The sequence below is a fragment of the Thamnophis sirtalis genome, unplaced genomic scaffold (assembly GCF_051295495.1).
Source record: "Thamnophis sirtalis isolate CommonGarterSnake01/CBP01778 unplaced genomic scaffold, rThaSir2_p1.2 scaffold_13, whole genome shotgun sequence".
Lineage (NCBI taxonomy): Eukaryota > Metazoa > Chordata > Lepidosauria > Squamata > Natricidae > Thamnophis > Thamnophis sirtalis.
Genome location: NW_028261393.1, coordinates 53,044,730 through 53,062,114, shown reverse-complemented (window position 1 = coordinate 53,062,114; position 17,385 = coordinate 53,044,730). Strand labels below are relative to the sequence as shown.

At 40.2% G+C, this 17,385-nt stretch overlaps 1 protein-coding gene across 1 annotated transcript in view; it reads right to left on the bottom strand.

Moving 5' to 3' along the window:
- The window catches only part of CUL4B (cullin 4B), a 29,764-nt gene extending 12,379 nt beyond the window's left edge, over positions 1–17,385 (bottom strand). Inside the window, exons 1-12 of the mRNA XM_087727396.1 lie at positions 16,235–17,385; positions 13,718–13,833; positions 10,111–10,213; positions 9,701–9,771; positions 8,784–8,857; positions 7,811–7,973; positions 7,629–7,718; positions 6,511–6,593; positions 6,300–6,367; positions 4,080–4,198; positions 2,407–2,599; positions 59–163 (exon numbers count right to left, since the gene is read on the bottom strand). Coding sequence (XP_087583522.1) covers positions 59–163; positions 2,407–2,599; positions 4,080–4,198; positions 6,300–6,367; positions 6,511–6,593; positions 7,629–7,718; positions 7,811–7,973; positions 8,784–8,857; positions 9,701–9,771; positions 10,111–10,213; positions 13,718–13,833; positions 16,235–16,835 — 1,786 coding nt within the window. The 5' untranslated portion in view covers positions 16,836–17,385. The remainder of the gene's footprint in view (positions 1–58; positions 164–2,406; positions 2,600–4,079; positions 4,199–6,299; positions 6,368–6,510; positions 6,594–7,628; positions 7,719–7,810; positions 7,974–8,783; positions 8,858–9,700; positions 9,772–10,110; positions 10,214–13,717; positions 13,834–16,234) is intronic.

The following is a 17,385-nucleotide window of genomic DNA, read 5'->3' as shown; positions in this document are numbered from 1 at the left end:
CCTAAAATCTGGCCACAAGCAATGGCTGAACAATGTAAAAACAAAGCTCAGCTCTTACCATAGATGAATCTAAATATGATCATTATTTTATCCAGCATTTTTTCAAGCTCTTCATCGGTCGCTTCTTTGTTGCCCGCGCGAAGTTTTGAATCCACGTATTTAGCTGAGGAGGAAGAAGGAGAGAAAACAACAACAGTAGTAAAGGATTTGAATAATGGATCCAAACTCTGATTCAAGGTCAGAGGTAGGGAACCAACCTTGGCCAAGGAACAGCCGCTTGTTCATATAACTGACAATCATTTATCCTACTTAAAACCCAATTCTTTTAAGCCAGGGATGGGTGGGCAGATGGATGAAGCAAGGGGCGCAACCTGCAGCCTGAAATATCTTTCTTTTATGCTTCTGAAGTTCTCTCCAACTATAACTACGAAACACCTTCAGTTTCTTGCCATTTTTATAACAACTGCAGTGCTCAAAAAGTTTTAATTGACTAGGGGTGTTAGATTTTAAAGTAATATGATTGCACATGTATACTGTCTTCTCTTATTTTTTCTTTAAAATTAAGATATGTTAAGTATATTGTAACACTGTTCGCTGATGGCCGGCCCTGGTTGCGAGACTTTGCCCAGTCGGGGGTGAGTGAAAGGCTGGTGGCACAGGAAATCACATCACGTCGGGGTCACCAAATGTAACGTTCCCGTGGTTCGTCCATGAGGCCAATGTGGAGAAAAGACAGGACACGATCTTTCTTGGGATGGAGCGACGACCCAGATTGGGGGTCTGAGAGCCCCTTTTATTGAGATAGGACAAAGGCAGGAGGAGCAATAGCATGTGCTTAAAAACAGCCTGTAAAAGTACAATTTCTAATCTACTGCTCAGAGAAGTTCTGTCTATATATGGTCAAATCCTGGGCGTCATTGGTAGGGCACATCTCAGAATGTTATGTTATGCACTATCAGGATGTTATGGGGTTTTAGGAGTTTGTTTTCTCCTGTGTGGTTCAGCGTGGCTCTGCAACTATATTACAACATCATATTGATATGGAAGCATAAATACCATCAACATAGAATGGAGTTTGCTCAGAAGCGGAAATACACCAATGAGAGGAAGGGTGGGAAACAGAGGAGAGAAGAAAGATAGGAAGAGAGGGATAGGAGAGAGGGTAAGGGGGGAAGATGAGGAGGAGAAGGAGGAGTGGAATGAAAAGAGAGGAGAGAGAGAAAGGAAGGGGAAGTAGAGTAGAAAAGGATGATGGAGGGAAGAAAGGAGGTAGGAGAGAGGTAGAAGAAAGAGGTGTATGGAGAGCAGAAGAGCTAATAATGGGTTTTTATATTTCTGGGTGTTGATGACAAGAGGAACTGATGTAATTACTACTTAATACAATAGGATATTGGCTATGTAATAGTATACATGTGATTATATGTCATGAAAATGGAAAATAAAAAAAGTATATTTCAGAAAAAAAAGTTTTAATTGACTAAACATCACCTCCAGGGGCGGTATTCATTTACTTTCCCTACCGGTTTGCAAATGTGAGCGTTCACGCATGCGTTCGGCCTTCTGTGCATGTGCTTTGATTGTGCATGGGGCTTGCATACATGCGCACAGCTTGAAAACATGCCTAAATAGGACAGCATAGAGCTGGGATGGGTTGGTAGGCCCACCCGCAATTTCCACTAGCGGTTCGGGTGAACTGGTTCGAACCGGCTGAATACCACTTCTGACCACCTCCCATGTCCTTTTTCTCCCCCAAGTCAGAGAAAACTGGCCTTCATTTTTGCACCAGACAACCCTAGTCTATCACTTCAGTGCTCACGAGAGCCTTTGCCCTCCTCCCCAAGTGTTAAGTGAAATTTCTTACAGGTAGTCCTCGATTTACAACACTCCGTTTAGCGACTGTTCAAAGTTACAACAGCATGGGAAAGAAGTGAGTTACGACCGCTACGACTTTTGACCGTTGCATCATCCCCAGGGTCAAGTGATCGAAATTCAGACACTTGGCAACTATCTCATATTTATGACGGTTGCCGCGATCCACTTTTGTGACCTTCTGACAAGCAACGTCAAAGGAGAGCCATAGTCACTTAACACTTAACAACCATTGTTACTATCTTAAGAATTGCAGGGATTCGCTTAAAAATCAGTGGCACGAAAGATGGTAAAACGGGCCAAATTTCACCCCAAAAAGGTGTCTTGCTTAGCAATGGAAATCTGGGGTTCAATTTGGTGGCCATAAGTTGAGGACAACTTGTATTTAGGCTCATAGTTTTTTTACATCTCTTTTGGAAGAAAAAGGGATACCAAAGCTGTGCCTTCTCTAGCCCTGAAAACACACCCTCGGGGATTTTGAGTTATAAATCCATCTTAACGCCCTATTTGGCAGCTCCTGGAGGAATGACGCTGTACCTATGAGTTCAGCTGGTTTATTGGGTCTTTTGTTGATGAAGGTTTCAAAAGCTTCTTTCATGGCGTTGACAAACTTCTCGTTTTTCAAGAAACAGATGTCGATGATGTGATCCACTTTATCCTTGAAATCTAGCAACTCCTGGACCATGGTCTTGTCCTTTTCTGGATTAATGACAATGGTGCTACCAAATGCCTAAAAGGAGCACGAGAAACATCACAGGGTATTTGTCCCTAATATAATCGATGGCAAGTTAATAAAAACCCACCAAGGAAAATTAGAAAATCAAGTTAACGATGCCCGTTTATATGCTAGCGTGTTCAGGCTGTTTAGAAAACCCCTTTGTACTTGGGGTAGAAATGTTTTCCAAATGCAACAAGGTTTTCTGAAAAGACAGGCAAGGAGAATGCTCCACTTTGGGAGCAAAATCCAAATGATTCAACAAGGATGAAAGCTGCCCAGTCAAGTTCCAAAATTCCTTCTACAAGCTGGATTAGAGAAGAGACTGCACTGCCATCTTTCAGAAATGGTGTAGGGTCTCCTGCTTGGGCGAGGGGGTTGGACTAGATGACCTACAAGGTCCCTTCCAACTCTGTTAATCTTCAAAATTCTAGGGTTTATACACGTTATGTGCTATGAGATCTATCTCTATCCATCCATCTATCTATATCCATCCATCCATCCATCCATCCATCCATCCATCCATCCATCCATCCATCCATCCATCCATATCTATCTATCTATCTATCTATCTATCTATCTATCTATCTATCTATCTATCTATCTATCTACTATCTATCTCTCTATCTCTCTATCTCTCTATCTCTCTATCTATCTATCTATCTATCTACCTACCTACCTACCTACCTACCTACCTACCTACCTACATCTATCTATCTATCTATCTATCTATCTATCTATCTATCTATCTATCTATCTATCTATCTATCTATCTATCTATCTATCTATCTATCTATCATCTATCTATCTATCATCTATCTTCCATCTATCTATCTATCTATCTATCTATCTATCTATCTATCTATCTATCTATCTATCTATCTATCTATCTATCTATCTATCTATCTACCTATCTATCTATCTATCTATCTATCTATCTATCTATCTATCTATCTATCTATCTATCTACCTATCATCTATCTATCTATCAATCTATCTATCATCTATCTATCATCTATCTTCCATCTATCTATCTATCTATCTATCTATCTATCTATCTATCTATCTATCATCTATCTATCTATCTATCTATCTATCTATCTATCTATCTATCTACCTACCTACCTACCTACCTACCTACCTACCTACCTACATCTATCTATCATCTATCTATCATCTATCTATCTATCTATCTATCTATCTATCTATCTATCTATCTATCTATCTATCTATCTATCTATCTATCATCTATCTATCATCTATCTATCATCTATCTATCTATCCATCCATCCATCCACCCACCCACCTACATCTATCTATCTATCTATCTATCTATCTATCTATCTATCTATCTATCTATCTATCTATCTATCTATCTATCTATCTGCAATTTACTTTAACTTCTACATTTATTACCATGCAAGTATTTTTCTTTAACAGATTTTAAAATTTATTCCTGCAGCTAAATTTAAGAAAGTTAGCCGGGCACAATTACCTTTATGTATTCAATCCACTGTTGCAAAAGAGCCTGAACTCCATTTTTGACCCGGCTGAACAACTGATAGAGTAGTGACAAATCTTGAATTCGATTTTCATCCAGGAGATGATTTAAACCTGCAAAATGAAGGAACCACAATTCTAAGTTAAAGGCAGGCTGACGGAGACAAAAATTTCAAAATTAAGTTTGAAACGTGTGAAGAACATTCCTCCCCCCCCAAAAAAACCCCGTTTTGGAATCAAAGCATTTGTCAACTAAAACACTGAATTTTGCATTACAAAAGAACATAAACATGTTTGTTTTTTTTAAAAGAAAGGCTATTGCAATTCTAATAAAATAGAATAGGACGGAGAAAATAATACTCTGAGAGGGAAATAACTATGCTTCTTGGACCTTCTTGGAGGAAGAATATTTAAAGAATAGTATTTCAATATATTTTTATTTTTCAACATATAAACATTCCATCTTTCCTTAAACAGTGTGTGGTTTGGGTATAAATATCTCTGTACAGCAGCTTTCCGCCTTTACAACATCATTCATGTGAATATTAATTCTCTAATCTTAAAATTGTAGCATATGAAAAAAAATGAACATTATTAACCTATTCATTTTCCAGTATTTCAAAAAATATTAACACTGTGGTTAGACAGAGCATATTCAAGATATTAAATATTCGTTTAATATTCTACACTGTTAGGAAGGATTAAAAAAAAACATTTTACTTTCAGAAACATTTCTGAATTTCCACAAGAGTTCCCTTGAAAGGATTTCCATCTGTAATAATAACCATGATTCCCCCCCCCCCCCCGGGCCCCTCAAAGCTGGCTAGGGTTGTCTGATAAACCTGAATTAGCAACTCTTTAGGAGAGAGCCACTCTTAACTTTTGGGGTCTGGCGAGAGGCAATGGGCAGGGCGATGGTAAAAAGGAGGGTAGGGTCACATCATCTGCATGACCCAGAGAAGGATTTTCCCTATTTTCATAAAGGTTTGGAAGATAAGGTTTTTCCCCCCCCCTAATGTATTGAATCTATTTTAAGATTTAGAAGACCCCCGTTGTGTGGGTTCCCACCACCATATGCCCCGCCCCAAGAATGACCCTTGTTTCTAGCAGTTATACCCTAAGCAGGATCTGAGGCTGCAAATAAAGGTCCTGAGTGGACCCTGCCTACAATTCTTAAGATTCCCCCTTAAGACAATCTTTTGTTTAATGGAGCACAACTCAAAAGTTTAAAAGGAAAAAAAAAATGAAGCGTCTGTTTCGGCATTTTCTCTGCCCTTGTGAGGGCTTGGCAAATGTTGGGCTCGCCTAAGGCTTGGCAAACGCTGTGCTTAAAATCCTAGAGTTGGCAGTTGAATCTGATCCAGCCATCATTGTCCTTTTGAACTACCTGCATCCCTATTTCCTGCCCAAACAGGGGGTTGGACTAGAAGACCTCCAAGGTCCCTTCCAACTCTGTTATTCTATTCTCCTCCTCCTCCTTTTTTGTTGTTTAATGACCCTGTAATCCCTTGCGAGATGGAGTCTGGGCAATTGAATGGAGATGAATGTTTACTGGCCGGATGCCTTTCCCTGTTGCCAAGGTGGAGTTTTATTCAGCAGATATATTCTCATGGTGTCCAGAGAGAGAAATATCTGCCTCTGCCTAGGATCGAACTCACAGCCTCCTGATTGTGAGGCGAGAGCTCCACCCACCTCTAGGCCAACGCACCGTTCCGTATTCTATTCGTATTCCACTCGGCTATTATTAGCACAAGTTGGTATTGCAAAATGCAAAGGACGGCATTCCTATGGTTCCTTTCTTCCCATAAGGAGAAGAATGTGACTTGCAGGCCCCTCTGGAGCACAATGTAATACAGTGGTGGGTTGCAGGCAGTATGCCCCGGTACGGGCGTACCGGAGCCTGCCCAGAGCACCAGATACCGTTCTGGTAGGGTGCTCCAGAAGGCTCACCTGCGCTCCTTACTGGTCTTTTAAGTCTTTGGCGCTTCCGCGCATGGTGCATACAGCGCCTGCGTGATGCTCCGCTGAGCAACTGGGGTGTCGCGGAGGTGCTAAGATGCACCCACCACTGATGTCATGGTATACGGAGACAAGGGTGTGTCTGGGTGTGTCAGAATCAGCACCCAATTGGGCCATTTCCACCTAGCCCAGGGAAGCAAAAAGCCCCGAAGAAGCAGTAAACAAAATATTTCCATAACGATAAAAGATGGGTTACCTTTCTGTAGGATGGATGTTAAATGTTCCCCCAGCAACTGTTTTTCTACAGTGGCGATTAGTGGTTTCCTACAAGAGAAAGCGTTTAGAATTACAATCCTTTCTGCTCACTCTTTAACTGTTCAAATGGTTCCTCTAAGGCGAACACCAAGAATTGCCACAGGTTAAGAATCAACATTCTCCAACAACAGGACTGTGGCCTATCCACTTACTGAGTGCTTTGATCCAGGTACGTTATAATCCTGTCTGCCTCTTCTTCCAAGCGTTTGTTGACATGATGAAGATATTCAGGGACCTGGAAGGTTTGAGAGAGTTATGGAGAAAATCATAAAGTGAGGTAACGTGGTGATGCAGTGGTTAGGAGTGCAGTACTGCAGGCTACTTCTGCTGACTGCCGGCTGCCTGCAATTTGGCAGATCGAATCTCAACAGGCTCAAGGTTGACTCAGCCTTCCATCCTTCCGAGGTCGGTAAAATGAGGACCCAGATTGTTGGGGGCAAGAGGCTGACTCTGTAAACCGCTTAGAGAGGGATGCAAAGCACTGCAAAGCGGCATATAAGTCTAAGTACTGTTGCTATTGCCCTTCCCTCCTTCCTTCCTTCCCTCCCTCCCCCTTTCCTTCCTTCGGTTAGACAACCGAAAGGTTTACTGAGTCAGTTGCTTCATGGATTGAGGTTCTCCAAGATGTGATGCTGGGATGTTTCTTAACCCTCTTTCAGAGACATTCAGTCTGGGACATTTAGCATGCCAAACTGATGAGCCACAGTGGTGCAGTGGTTAGAGTGCAGTACTGCAGCCTACTTCTGCTGCCTGCCTACAATTTGGCAGTTCAAATCTCACCAGGTTCAAGGTTGACCCAGCCTTCCATCCTTCCAAGGTGGGTAAAATGAGGACCCAAATTGTTGGGGGCAAGAGGCTGACTCTGTAAACCGCTTAGAGAGGGCTGTCAAAGCACTATGAAGTGGTGTATAAGTCTAAGTGCTGTTGCTATTGCCCTTCCTTCCTTCCCTCCCTCCCAGTGGTTAGAATACAGTATTGCAGGCTGACTCTGCCCACTGCCAGGAGTTCAATCCTGACTGGCTCAAGGTTGACTCAGCATTCCATCCTTCCGAGGTGGGTAGAATGAGGACCCAGATTGTTGGGGGGAAAATGCTGACTCTGTAAACCACTTAGAGGACTGTAAAAGCACTGTGAAGCAGTATCTAAGTCTAAGGGCTATTGCTATTGCTAAAAAGAGGTTTCTTTGGAAGGGCGGATAGCAGGGAAAGACATCTATCTACTTGCAAAAAGAAGGAATTAGAGAACTGGGGCTTTGGTTATAAGAAAATACCTCTCTTTCTTGCATAAGCCGCTGTCCTTCTGCGGCATAGAGACGGTTTGTTTCTTCCAAGAATCTGTGCTCGAAAGAATCCTGATAAATCTGAAGGGAAGAGAAATAAGAGTGTTACTTTCAGAATACTCCGGCAGCTCAATTTTTTTAAGGCAGATTTTACCCCGATGGCTGGCTCTTACTTGCAAATCTGAAAGCATGCTTAGGAGGCTACGGAGCAGACTCCTGTCAATAGCCTCTCCGTTTCTTTCCCTCTCGATCAAGAGAAGAATGCCATCGATAGTTTTGTTCTGGACTTTCTGATCGCTAATTATATGAGTCCTAAACAATTCCAGCCCCATATCCCTGAAGGGGTGGAAGAAAAAAAAAAGAAAGAACGTAAGGTTGTTGTGTTCGGTGGTTTTGGTAAGTCATGATTTAATTCCAAAGTTGTTGTTTTTTTTCCAAGAGGCAACTGGACTTTCTGGTTTTTTTTCTTTGAAGAAGTCTCGCTTCTCATCCAAGAAGCTTCCTCAGCTTCTTCAGAACTTCTTCAGAGCTGAAAAAGCTTCTTGGATGAGAAGCGAAATGATTTCAAAGAAAAAAACAACAACCAGAAAGTCATATTCACTTAGCAACCACGATCCTAACTTAACAATAACAGTGATTTATTAAGTCACTATGGCAAGAAAAATAATAAAATGGGGCAAAACCCACTTAACAAATACCTCGCTTAGTAATGGAAGTTTTTGGCTCAATTGTAATTGAGGACTGCCCCCAATGAAGAATGAGTTGGGTTGTCAGAATGTTCTGATTTATAAACTGTAGCTTTTAACCACACAGTTTTGTAACTTAAGTAAACCAATTCAGACATTACAGTTAAACCCGTTACTGTAGTCATAATTTCACTCTGACATTCATGCAACATATTTTCAAAGAGTTTGCTATTTATTTGAACTGGCTTTTGAATACAACTCAAATGCCATACATTTTAATAAAGATCTGGGCAGGGGGAAATATTCAAAGGAAAGAGAAAACATTTTCTTGGTTTTGTTCTCCATCCACTGTGGACCGGCCATCGCTCTATCAGGATAGAAGGGGAGAAAAATGACAAATCAATAGCTCGACAAAGAGTTTGCAAGCGGGAAATCAATACTACTATTTTTCCACCCTCACCAAATTGATGGCAGCATTGAATTTTGGAGAACGTAAGTTCGATCCAGGAACAGAAAGATACTTCTAATCATTATCTGCAAGAAAGAACGAGAGAAAGAAAGAAAAAGCGTCACGTGTTGACCGATTTTAAGGACGATATTTATTGGATGAATAGAACGTAAGATCTTTCAACTGCCTTCATCTAGATACATTAATTTGGAAGGGAGAGCCACTTAATTTAAGGGAATTTACTTCCAGATATCTGTGCGTATTGACTGCTGCTGTGAAAAGTCAAACACTTCACAAAGAATTTAGAGACTGATCTCGTTTATTATAATGGCACAGATATTTTTAATGGCCCCAGATAAATATTTCAGGAGGGTGAAAGGTTTTCTCAACAGTTATTCTCCCATTTCCTGTCCCCAAGGAAAAAAAAATACTTCTAGAAGTTTCCTGCTATTGGCTAACTTTCAACAGAAAGAGCTGATACAGTAGAGATAAACCTGAATCTAATTCTTAATTTCCTCTCAATATGACACCCACCAAATTGTTCCTAAATACAAATTACTGGAATCTTTTTTTTTGACATAGTTAACAATATGAAAAGATTAGTTAAACTGTCCATGAATGTCCAGTTCTCTTCTCCTGAGGAACCATCTAATCCAGAGGGGTCCAATCTTGGCACCTTTAAGAATAGTGAACTTCAACTTCCAGCATTCCCTAGTCAAGTCATTCTGGGAGTTGAAATCCACAATTCTTAAAAGTTGCCAAAGTTGGAGACCCTGATCTACTCCTTCAGTGCAGTCTCAGACTCAGTTCCTCCAGGGAAAAAGTTTTCAAATGGCATAGAAGATAACCATCTTTAGTTCTAAGCTTTTAGAAACATTTAGAAAATAAAGAAAACATTTAGAAACATTTAGAAAATAAAGAAGACTTACCATCTGTCTGCAATGGTCTTGCCAACATTTGTCTATTTTCTTAAGAAAAAGAACACTGTCCAACGAATCCTTGAGGAAGCAGTTAAGAATATTTTTTAAAAACATTGTCATTGATACCGCTTTAGTGGAAGTTTACTTAGTAGTTTAATATTCTGCTCCCAAATGTTTAAAGGTGACTACCCCACGGACACATGGCAAGTTCCAGTAAGAATATGTTTATATGCAGTTTAATGATTAAACCAATTAGTTGGCAGGTAACATATGTTTATTTCTCTTCTGCTTCTGAAATACTTTTAAGGTATTTCGTAGCTGCCCAAAGAATCTACAAGTGCCACATTTCTTAAGCCACAAGAATTGCTAAAACAGTTAACAAGGCCCTGACATGCTTTCCATTTATTAAAAAGGATATTCTCTGAACTGATGGATCTGTGCTTTGATATGGTCTTCACAAATCTGCCTTAATTGCTTGTACAAATTTGCAGAAATTTTGTAGGAGCAAAGGTTTTCAACAGCCTAAAAAAAAAAAGAAGAAAGAAAATACAAGAATGACACACGCCACTTTCCTCCTTATTTTGTCTTAACACATTAGCAACGGAGAATGCAATTTCTGTTTGTTATGTTCATGAATACGAGGTAGTGTAAAAGCCAAAGCAAATACAAATCTAACAAGTGCAGGCTTCCTAAAAAAAAAACCAGCATGTTACAAGTCTTTAACAACAGCAGCATGTTACAAGTCTTAGTTATTTGTCAACAGGCACATCAAGAGCAATGAGGCTTCAATAAGCTTTCAGATACATTCCTTTTTTATCATAGCAATAGCACTTATATACCGCTTCACAGTGCTTTACAGCCCTCTCTAAGCAATTTACAGAGTCATCTTATTGGCCCTGACAATCTGGGTCTTCATTTTACTGACCCTGGAAGACGGAAAGCTAAATTAATCTTAAACCAGTCAGGATCGAACTCCTGGCAGTGGGCAGAGTTTGCCTGCAATAGCACTTAGACTTATAGCAATAGCACTTAAGATTTGTATACTGCTTCACAGCCGCGCCTAAGTGGCTTTCAGAGTCAACTTAGTGCCTCCAACAATCTCATTTTACCAACCTCGGAAGGATGGAAGGTTGAGCCAACCTTGAGCCAGTCAGAATCGAACTGCTGGCAAACTACAAAAGCTTGCAATATGTTATAAAAAAAACATTTTTTAAAAAATTGAAAGCTGCCCAGAGTCATTGACTGAGATGGCAGGCTATAGAAACTGAATAAACAAACAAACAAATAAAAGCTTTAAATTCCCTACTGAACGTGGCTACTGCTGGTTCACAGAACTCAAATATCACCATTTAGGGGAGACAGCCCGTGGAATGATTGTTCTACTGTCTTAGGACACATAGCGCTAACTTCAAGAGCAAAGAAATGGAAAGGAAAGAAGGATCACTACGCTAGACTTATAACAATGCTATTTCAGACCAAAGTTCTACCACTTTATGGATAACCCCACAGCAGGATTGGCTGCAAAGATCTTTTAAATTTTACATTTATTTATTTATTTTGCCGGCAGAGGAAGGAATGTGTCAAGAAATGTATTGGGTTCTCACAAGAGGTATGTCTCAATTCTTTAATGAGAGAGAGGGAGGGAAGGGGGGGAGAGAGAAACCCTGCCATGATTTAGATAATGGTATTTTTAAACAAAAGCATAGCTAGAAGATCCATTTACCAGTTCTGCTGGTCTTAAGAGTGAATGGTTTTATTTTAGTCATTAGTTACCAGCAACCATGTGACTATTTTTAACTCAAGGCATTAAAAATAGACCCAGACAAATCATGTCGACAGAAAATGCAGCTGCTTTGCCTTTCAATTCCAATACAATTCCATATGTATGTATGAGTGTGTGTAATGATGCACTTTCTCTCTCTCTGAGAGAGGGAGAGAGAGAGAGGGAGGGAGGGAGAGGGAGGGAGAGAGAGAGAACGGGAACCTGAACAAAACAGAAATAGAGCAAATATTGTTTACCTCCCTTCCTTCAAACACATTAAGCCACCTCAGTTAGATAAAATTCTAAAAGATTGTTTTAATAGTTAAGATGCTTTTCCTGATAAACTGAATGCTTCCCTTAATAGGTCTAGTGGCTCAAGGACTACCCCCAGCATCATGTGACTTGTCAAAGCTGGCACTTTCAAAACTGGCATGTAAACTGGCTTTCTCTAACAAGACTCAGCTACGAAAGATGCCTCCCCTATCTGCAAAGTCCACATTTCAATCTCTAACCCACAAACAGGTCCAATTTTGGTTCAACATGCTCTGGGGATTGCTGTGAGGGTCATAAGATGGATGTTAACAAGCTATGCTTTCTTGCATTTAGATTATATAACAGTGAACACAAGATTCATACCATTTGATGTTATTATAAAATTTCAATCACTTTTTTAAAAAAAATTCTAACATTTTCAACTTAAGAAATCCTCCAATGCAATCCTTTTTTTAAAAATAGTTGTGCTTCATCTAAAAAAAAACAACCACCAGAGTTTTCTGGCCTAAGGAAATAATGCATCTATTTGAAGTAAACGGTAATTTTCAAGATCTAAAATCCTACACAGTTACACAATGATCCTGGTGGGTTGGGAACGCACTGTTAATGTCCTGCCAAATAAACCTTTTAACACCGAAAATCTGTGCCTGACACCCTTGGAAGGTAAAACTAAAAGGGAAGATATAAACAGAACAAGATTGAGGGCAATTTATAGAAGCATGCATAATCATATTATAAAGACTTAAGCAAAGACTTAGTGGGTTTTTAAAGTATGTTAAACCGACTGCAAAGAGATTCTTCGGGATATAAGGCTCGCCGTACACCTACTAAATCCCACAAATTTACCAAGTCTTCAGGTAATGCTGCATTTAATTCTCAGTGTAACTAGTAGATCTAAACTAAAATTATCTACCTTTTCTTTTTCATAATGCTAGTACAGATCCTTAAACCAATGACAATCAGTAAAATCAACGCATGGAAAAAAGAACTGATACTTAAACTGTGAAGAACAGAGAATGAACCTGTTAAATAGCCATGAAATGGTATCTAGAATTTGATACTTAAGCAGTTTAAGTTTTTAAAATAGAGGATTGCCATAATTTTTCAGGCAGTAAAATATTTATTACCGTAAACTTAAATGTTATGCTAGGAAGCTACATATCAATGTCTTAATATTTTAATTGTATTTAAAATATTTATATAATTTAATAAACCAGCACCTTTTATAATAAAACTGATTTGTTTTGGTTCTTTTACTTAACAAAGCTAATAAGATACCAGATGTGCCCCGAGGGCAGGGCTTGAAATATTTTAACCTTGTTCTCTGGTTTTCAAATAGGTAGTCAAAAAGGCTTAATTTTCCTAGGAAAACCTCCCTTTGGAGATTCTGTTGTGTATTTTCTTCCTTTGCCTTTTTTCAATGAAAGGCATGCAGGTGTTTCATTTGTTTGGAACTAGTCGATAATGGAACTTTTACTGGTGGATTTTATTTATTAAAATTTCACATCACCCAATTCCCTAGAATTCCGGGGTGCTTCACAGATAAAAACACACAGAACAAAAGAACACCATGATTAAAAACAAAGAACCAAAAAATTGGCATGAACTGGAAAATAACTAAAACAAACTAGCATTACCTAGAAGGGGGCTTCGATCATCCCCAAATAGGGAATTCTCTACTGTATCTATCAAGGCAATTGTGGCTCAAGCCAGCACTGCATCCCAAAAATGTGGCTGGTGTGCAGACAATTAAAGGGGACACTTCACAAAAACAAATTGATATTGTACAATTTCTACGGTGAGAAAGCATGAAGATCAGCTCATCATGAATTCTGAAGATGTTCTTGTTAATTTTCTCATCTGTCTGAGATGGCATCTCATCTAGAACGTGAAGATGGGATCTCAATGCTACATGCCAAGAAAGTGGAGAAAATCCTTGGAATTATTGCAAAGTCTACTGGTGGATTGAAAGTATATCCATGAAGGCTTACCTGGTAAAGCTCTTCTAAGTTGTATTTAATTGAAGTACTGTTCTGAATTGCTTCTACAGCTTCTTTCAGTTTTTGCCAGGTTTCATCCGTATAATTTTCAGGCAGTTTAGGTTTATCTGGAAGAAAACAGAATTCTTTACAGCAAATGTTATTGTCATTTAAAATTACAGAAAAATGATTTGGTATAGTGCTTGTGCTTCCCAACAGTAACTTCAATAATTATTTTTTTGGGGGGGAACAGGACACCTCATAAACCAGAAAGAATGTATTTTCATACTCAAGAGAAAAAAGAATACCATTTTTTGGTCTGTAACCAGGAGTGGTAATTGTGGTGATTTGGCCCTTGGTAAAAGCTCCAATGTTTCAAACCAATAAATAAGTCAGTAAGGTTTCTTACTTCATCAGTGTATTAGTACAAAATACTAATTTTGATTCAAGGTTTTTTTAAATGCAAACTGAAAAGGAATGCTATTTGGATATTTCTTCCTTATGTCTTGTCACAATCTGTCAGAGCCATTTCATGCCTTCTATGTACCTAGTCTGTTCCACTTTAAAATCACAAGATTTTCTTGAATATTATTTTGTACCAGCTTAAAATAGTGAAAATCAACTAGGGACAGCTGATTACTTTGGCTTTCAATGACAGACTGTACATGATGTATAATTTTAATTTAGATTACATAAGCCAAAAAAGAAACAAGCAAACAAACAAACAGTCAGCATAATATTGATCTACTATATGAAATGAATTATATGCTAAAATTATCCTTATCAAGTGAAAGCAAGGAAATGTAAAATTGTCTACAAAGTCAGAAATTGATCTATATAGCTTAATGTTGAACTTTTCAGATAAAAAACTTCAGTGTATTTCTTCGGCTAAAATTACAAAACTAAGGCATGTCTGAGTAATTTGTTAATCTACAAAAGTTATTTAACAGAGACAGCCAGTACAATATATGATGCATTTATTGCCTAAAACAGAATTACAAAACAGCTTTATTTTTTCTTATAACCAAAAACTATATAAGCAGGAAATAATACAATGTATAAAAACATTTAAAAAGTCAGTTCATTACACATAATGTACAATGTAGTATCTTTTGATTTTTAAAAGCATGTTGAAGTATCTCTTACAAATGGATGCTTTTCTTAGATTATATAGTGTTAAGTACCCTAACTTTTTTCTCTTCAACTTCACAGCCACAGGAAATTACCAAAGAATCTAAAGGTGTTTGTTTGTCTCAACCTTAGAGGACCAGAATATTCATGTGTTGTTTTATCCATTATTTCAAAATTATGCCATGATAATCTAGTTTCAACTTGACTTAAAATGAACATCAAATCCTCTCCACTCCCAATCAATTCTAGAAGATTTTTCAGATCAGCTGGGGAAGTTGTTGCAGAAGGCCATTTAAACAACCCCCTGCTCCCCCACCCTTGATTTGGATGACTGCTTAGGCCCTGGGCCAGTCACTCTCTTCTCAGCCCCAGGAAGCAAACAATGGCAAATCAATTCTGAAAAACCTTACCAAGAAAATTGACGAAATTGGAACTGGTCCAGTTACCAAAGAATCAAAATGTGACTCAAAAGCACATAATACAGAAGACAACAAAACACAAAGAGCTGCAAATGGAAACAGAAGACTGTGACAAAAGAAAAAAAAAGTATCAAAAGTAATAAGGTACCTTGGATGTAATCCCAAAACTGGAGCACCACTTGAACGTTGAGCATTGACAAAATCACCACCAGTCAATTGCAAAAGGCAGCTTTATTCAGAACACAGCTTACATCCTATGAGGATACCTTTAGTACTATTAAACCACGTCTGCTTACCCCAGGTCCTTAGGTAGCTAAAAATGCCAAATCCACAGTTTGAACATCTGCCTAACTACTGTAACAGACCCATGGGAAAGCAAACTGATTGTAGAAAGGGAAAACACAGTTAAGTAACATCTCATTTTGTACTACTCTGCTCTAATACAAACTACAACTCTACTGCATAGATTCATAAATACAAATTTGACAAAGCATGCAGGACAATTTCCATTTGCTTACAGAAACATTTGGGAAGTGTCCACCTAAGCAAGTACTTTCTTCAAGTTGCCATTAATATCTATTTATATTTAAAATACATATATCCATCTTATCTCCTTTAAATTTTTTTTGCCATACTCTCCAACTGAGTGTAAAAATGAAGAGAGACTAGTTCCTTCCTCAATGGTTCCCATAGACTCAACCAAAGTCATGGGTTAACAAAAAAGGCTACAATACAGGTAAGAAAGCACCTTTCCTCAAACAATGATTAAGAATAACCTCTGAAGATGTCTTCCTTTCTTATCAGAAAGCTAGCTGGGTTTTGCACGTAGGCAGAAAACCAGCTACCCTTGGGAATAATAAAGCTGTAGTAGAGGAATAAATCCTGTGGCAAGAGCTACGGTGAAAAAGGTGCCTTACGCTGTGGTTTCCCCTTCAGATATTGGACGTTAAAGAGATTACGTGTGACAGCAACAGGTTACCTTTAAAGTTCTTGATCACTAACTTCTTGGCTGACCCAGGTTTACTGTTTGCAAAACTGGAGACAGTGGAGGAGGCAGCTTTGGTCAGGCCGTTGGCATGGTGTCCCACCGCTACTGAGGAGATTAAGAGGCTTTTGTTTTTGAGCTGCTGGTGCTGCTGCGAAGACGCAGCCGGCGATGAGGACGCCGACGAAGAGGACGACTCCTCGGCCATCTTCACATCCAGTCCAATAAAATCCAAGGAGTCCTCGAAACGCAGCTTCTTTTGCAGGTGGTGGTTGGAAGAAGCAAGCCCTGAGGAAGAGGAGGAGGAACAGGAGGCCGTGGAGGCGGTGATAATGAGAGCGGGCAAGGAGGAACCGCTGTTGCGAGACAGGAGGGACGCACAGGAGGAGATGGAGTCCACGTCTTCTCTCTCGCCGCTGTTGCTGCTGCTGTTCAGCTTTCTCTTCTTGGTGGCAGAGGAGGAGGAAGAGCCACTGCTGCTGCTACCATCCGTGGCAGGTCTGACCTCCTGAGCCGCCGCTGCTGCTGGGGGGTTGGGGGAAGAGAAACCTGTGGGAAACATGAACACCACAGAGGTGAGCAGGCTGAAGGGCATCAAATCCTCCTGGTGTGACAGGCACGCAGAGAGGGGCGGGAGCAGAGCTGGGTGTTACGAAAGGTCGACGCTGCCTGGAGGTCGGGAGTAGCGGGGGAAGGGGGGGAATGAAGCCCAAAGGGACGACGACGGGCGAGGCCTTCTCCTCCTCTTCCTCGTCCCCCCTTTTTTCCTCCTCTTCTTCTGGGAGGGAAGCCCCCCGTCCGTCTCTCTCTCTCCCCTTCGCCTTTCGGGGAGGGGGGGACGTTTTCCCTCTGGCGCTGGCTTATGTCGACGGGCCTGCTCCCCTTCCTTGCCCAACCCCGCTACGTCTGCCCCCCTTTTCCTCAAACGGGCAGAGGGGTGGGGGGAGAGAGGGTCCTCTCGGTCTCTCCCGCCCGGGGGCCGCCCCCCTTCTCTCTCTCTCTCTCACGCCCGGCCTCGGAAAGCTCCGCTTCCCTCTTCCCCGCCTCTTTCGCGGCCCGCAGAGGGGAAGGAGGGCCGCCGGGCGAGGAGCTCCGCTTGTTATTGTCAATACTAGGAGAGAAGGGGAAAAGGAAGGGAGGAAAAA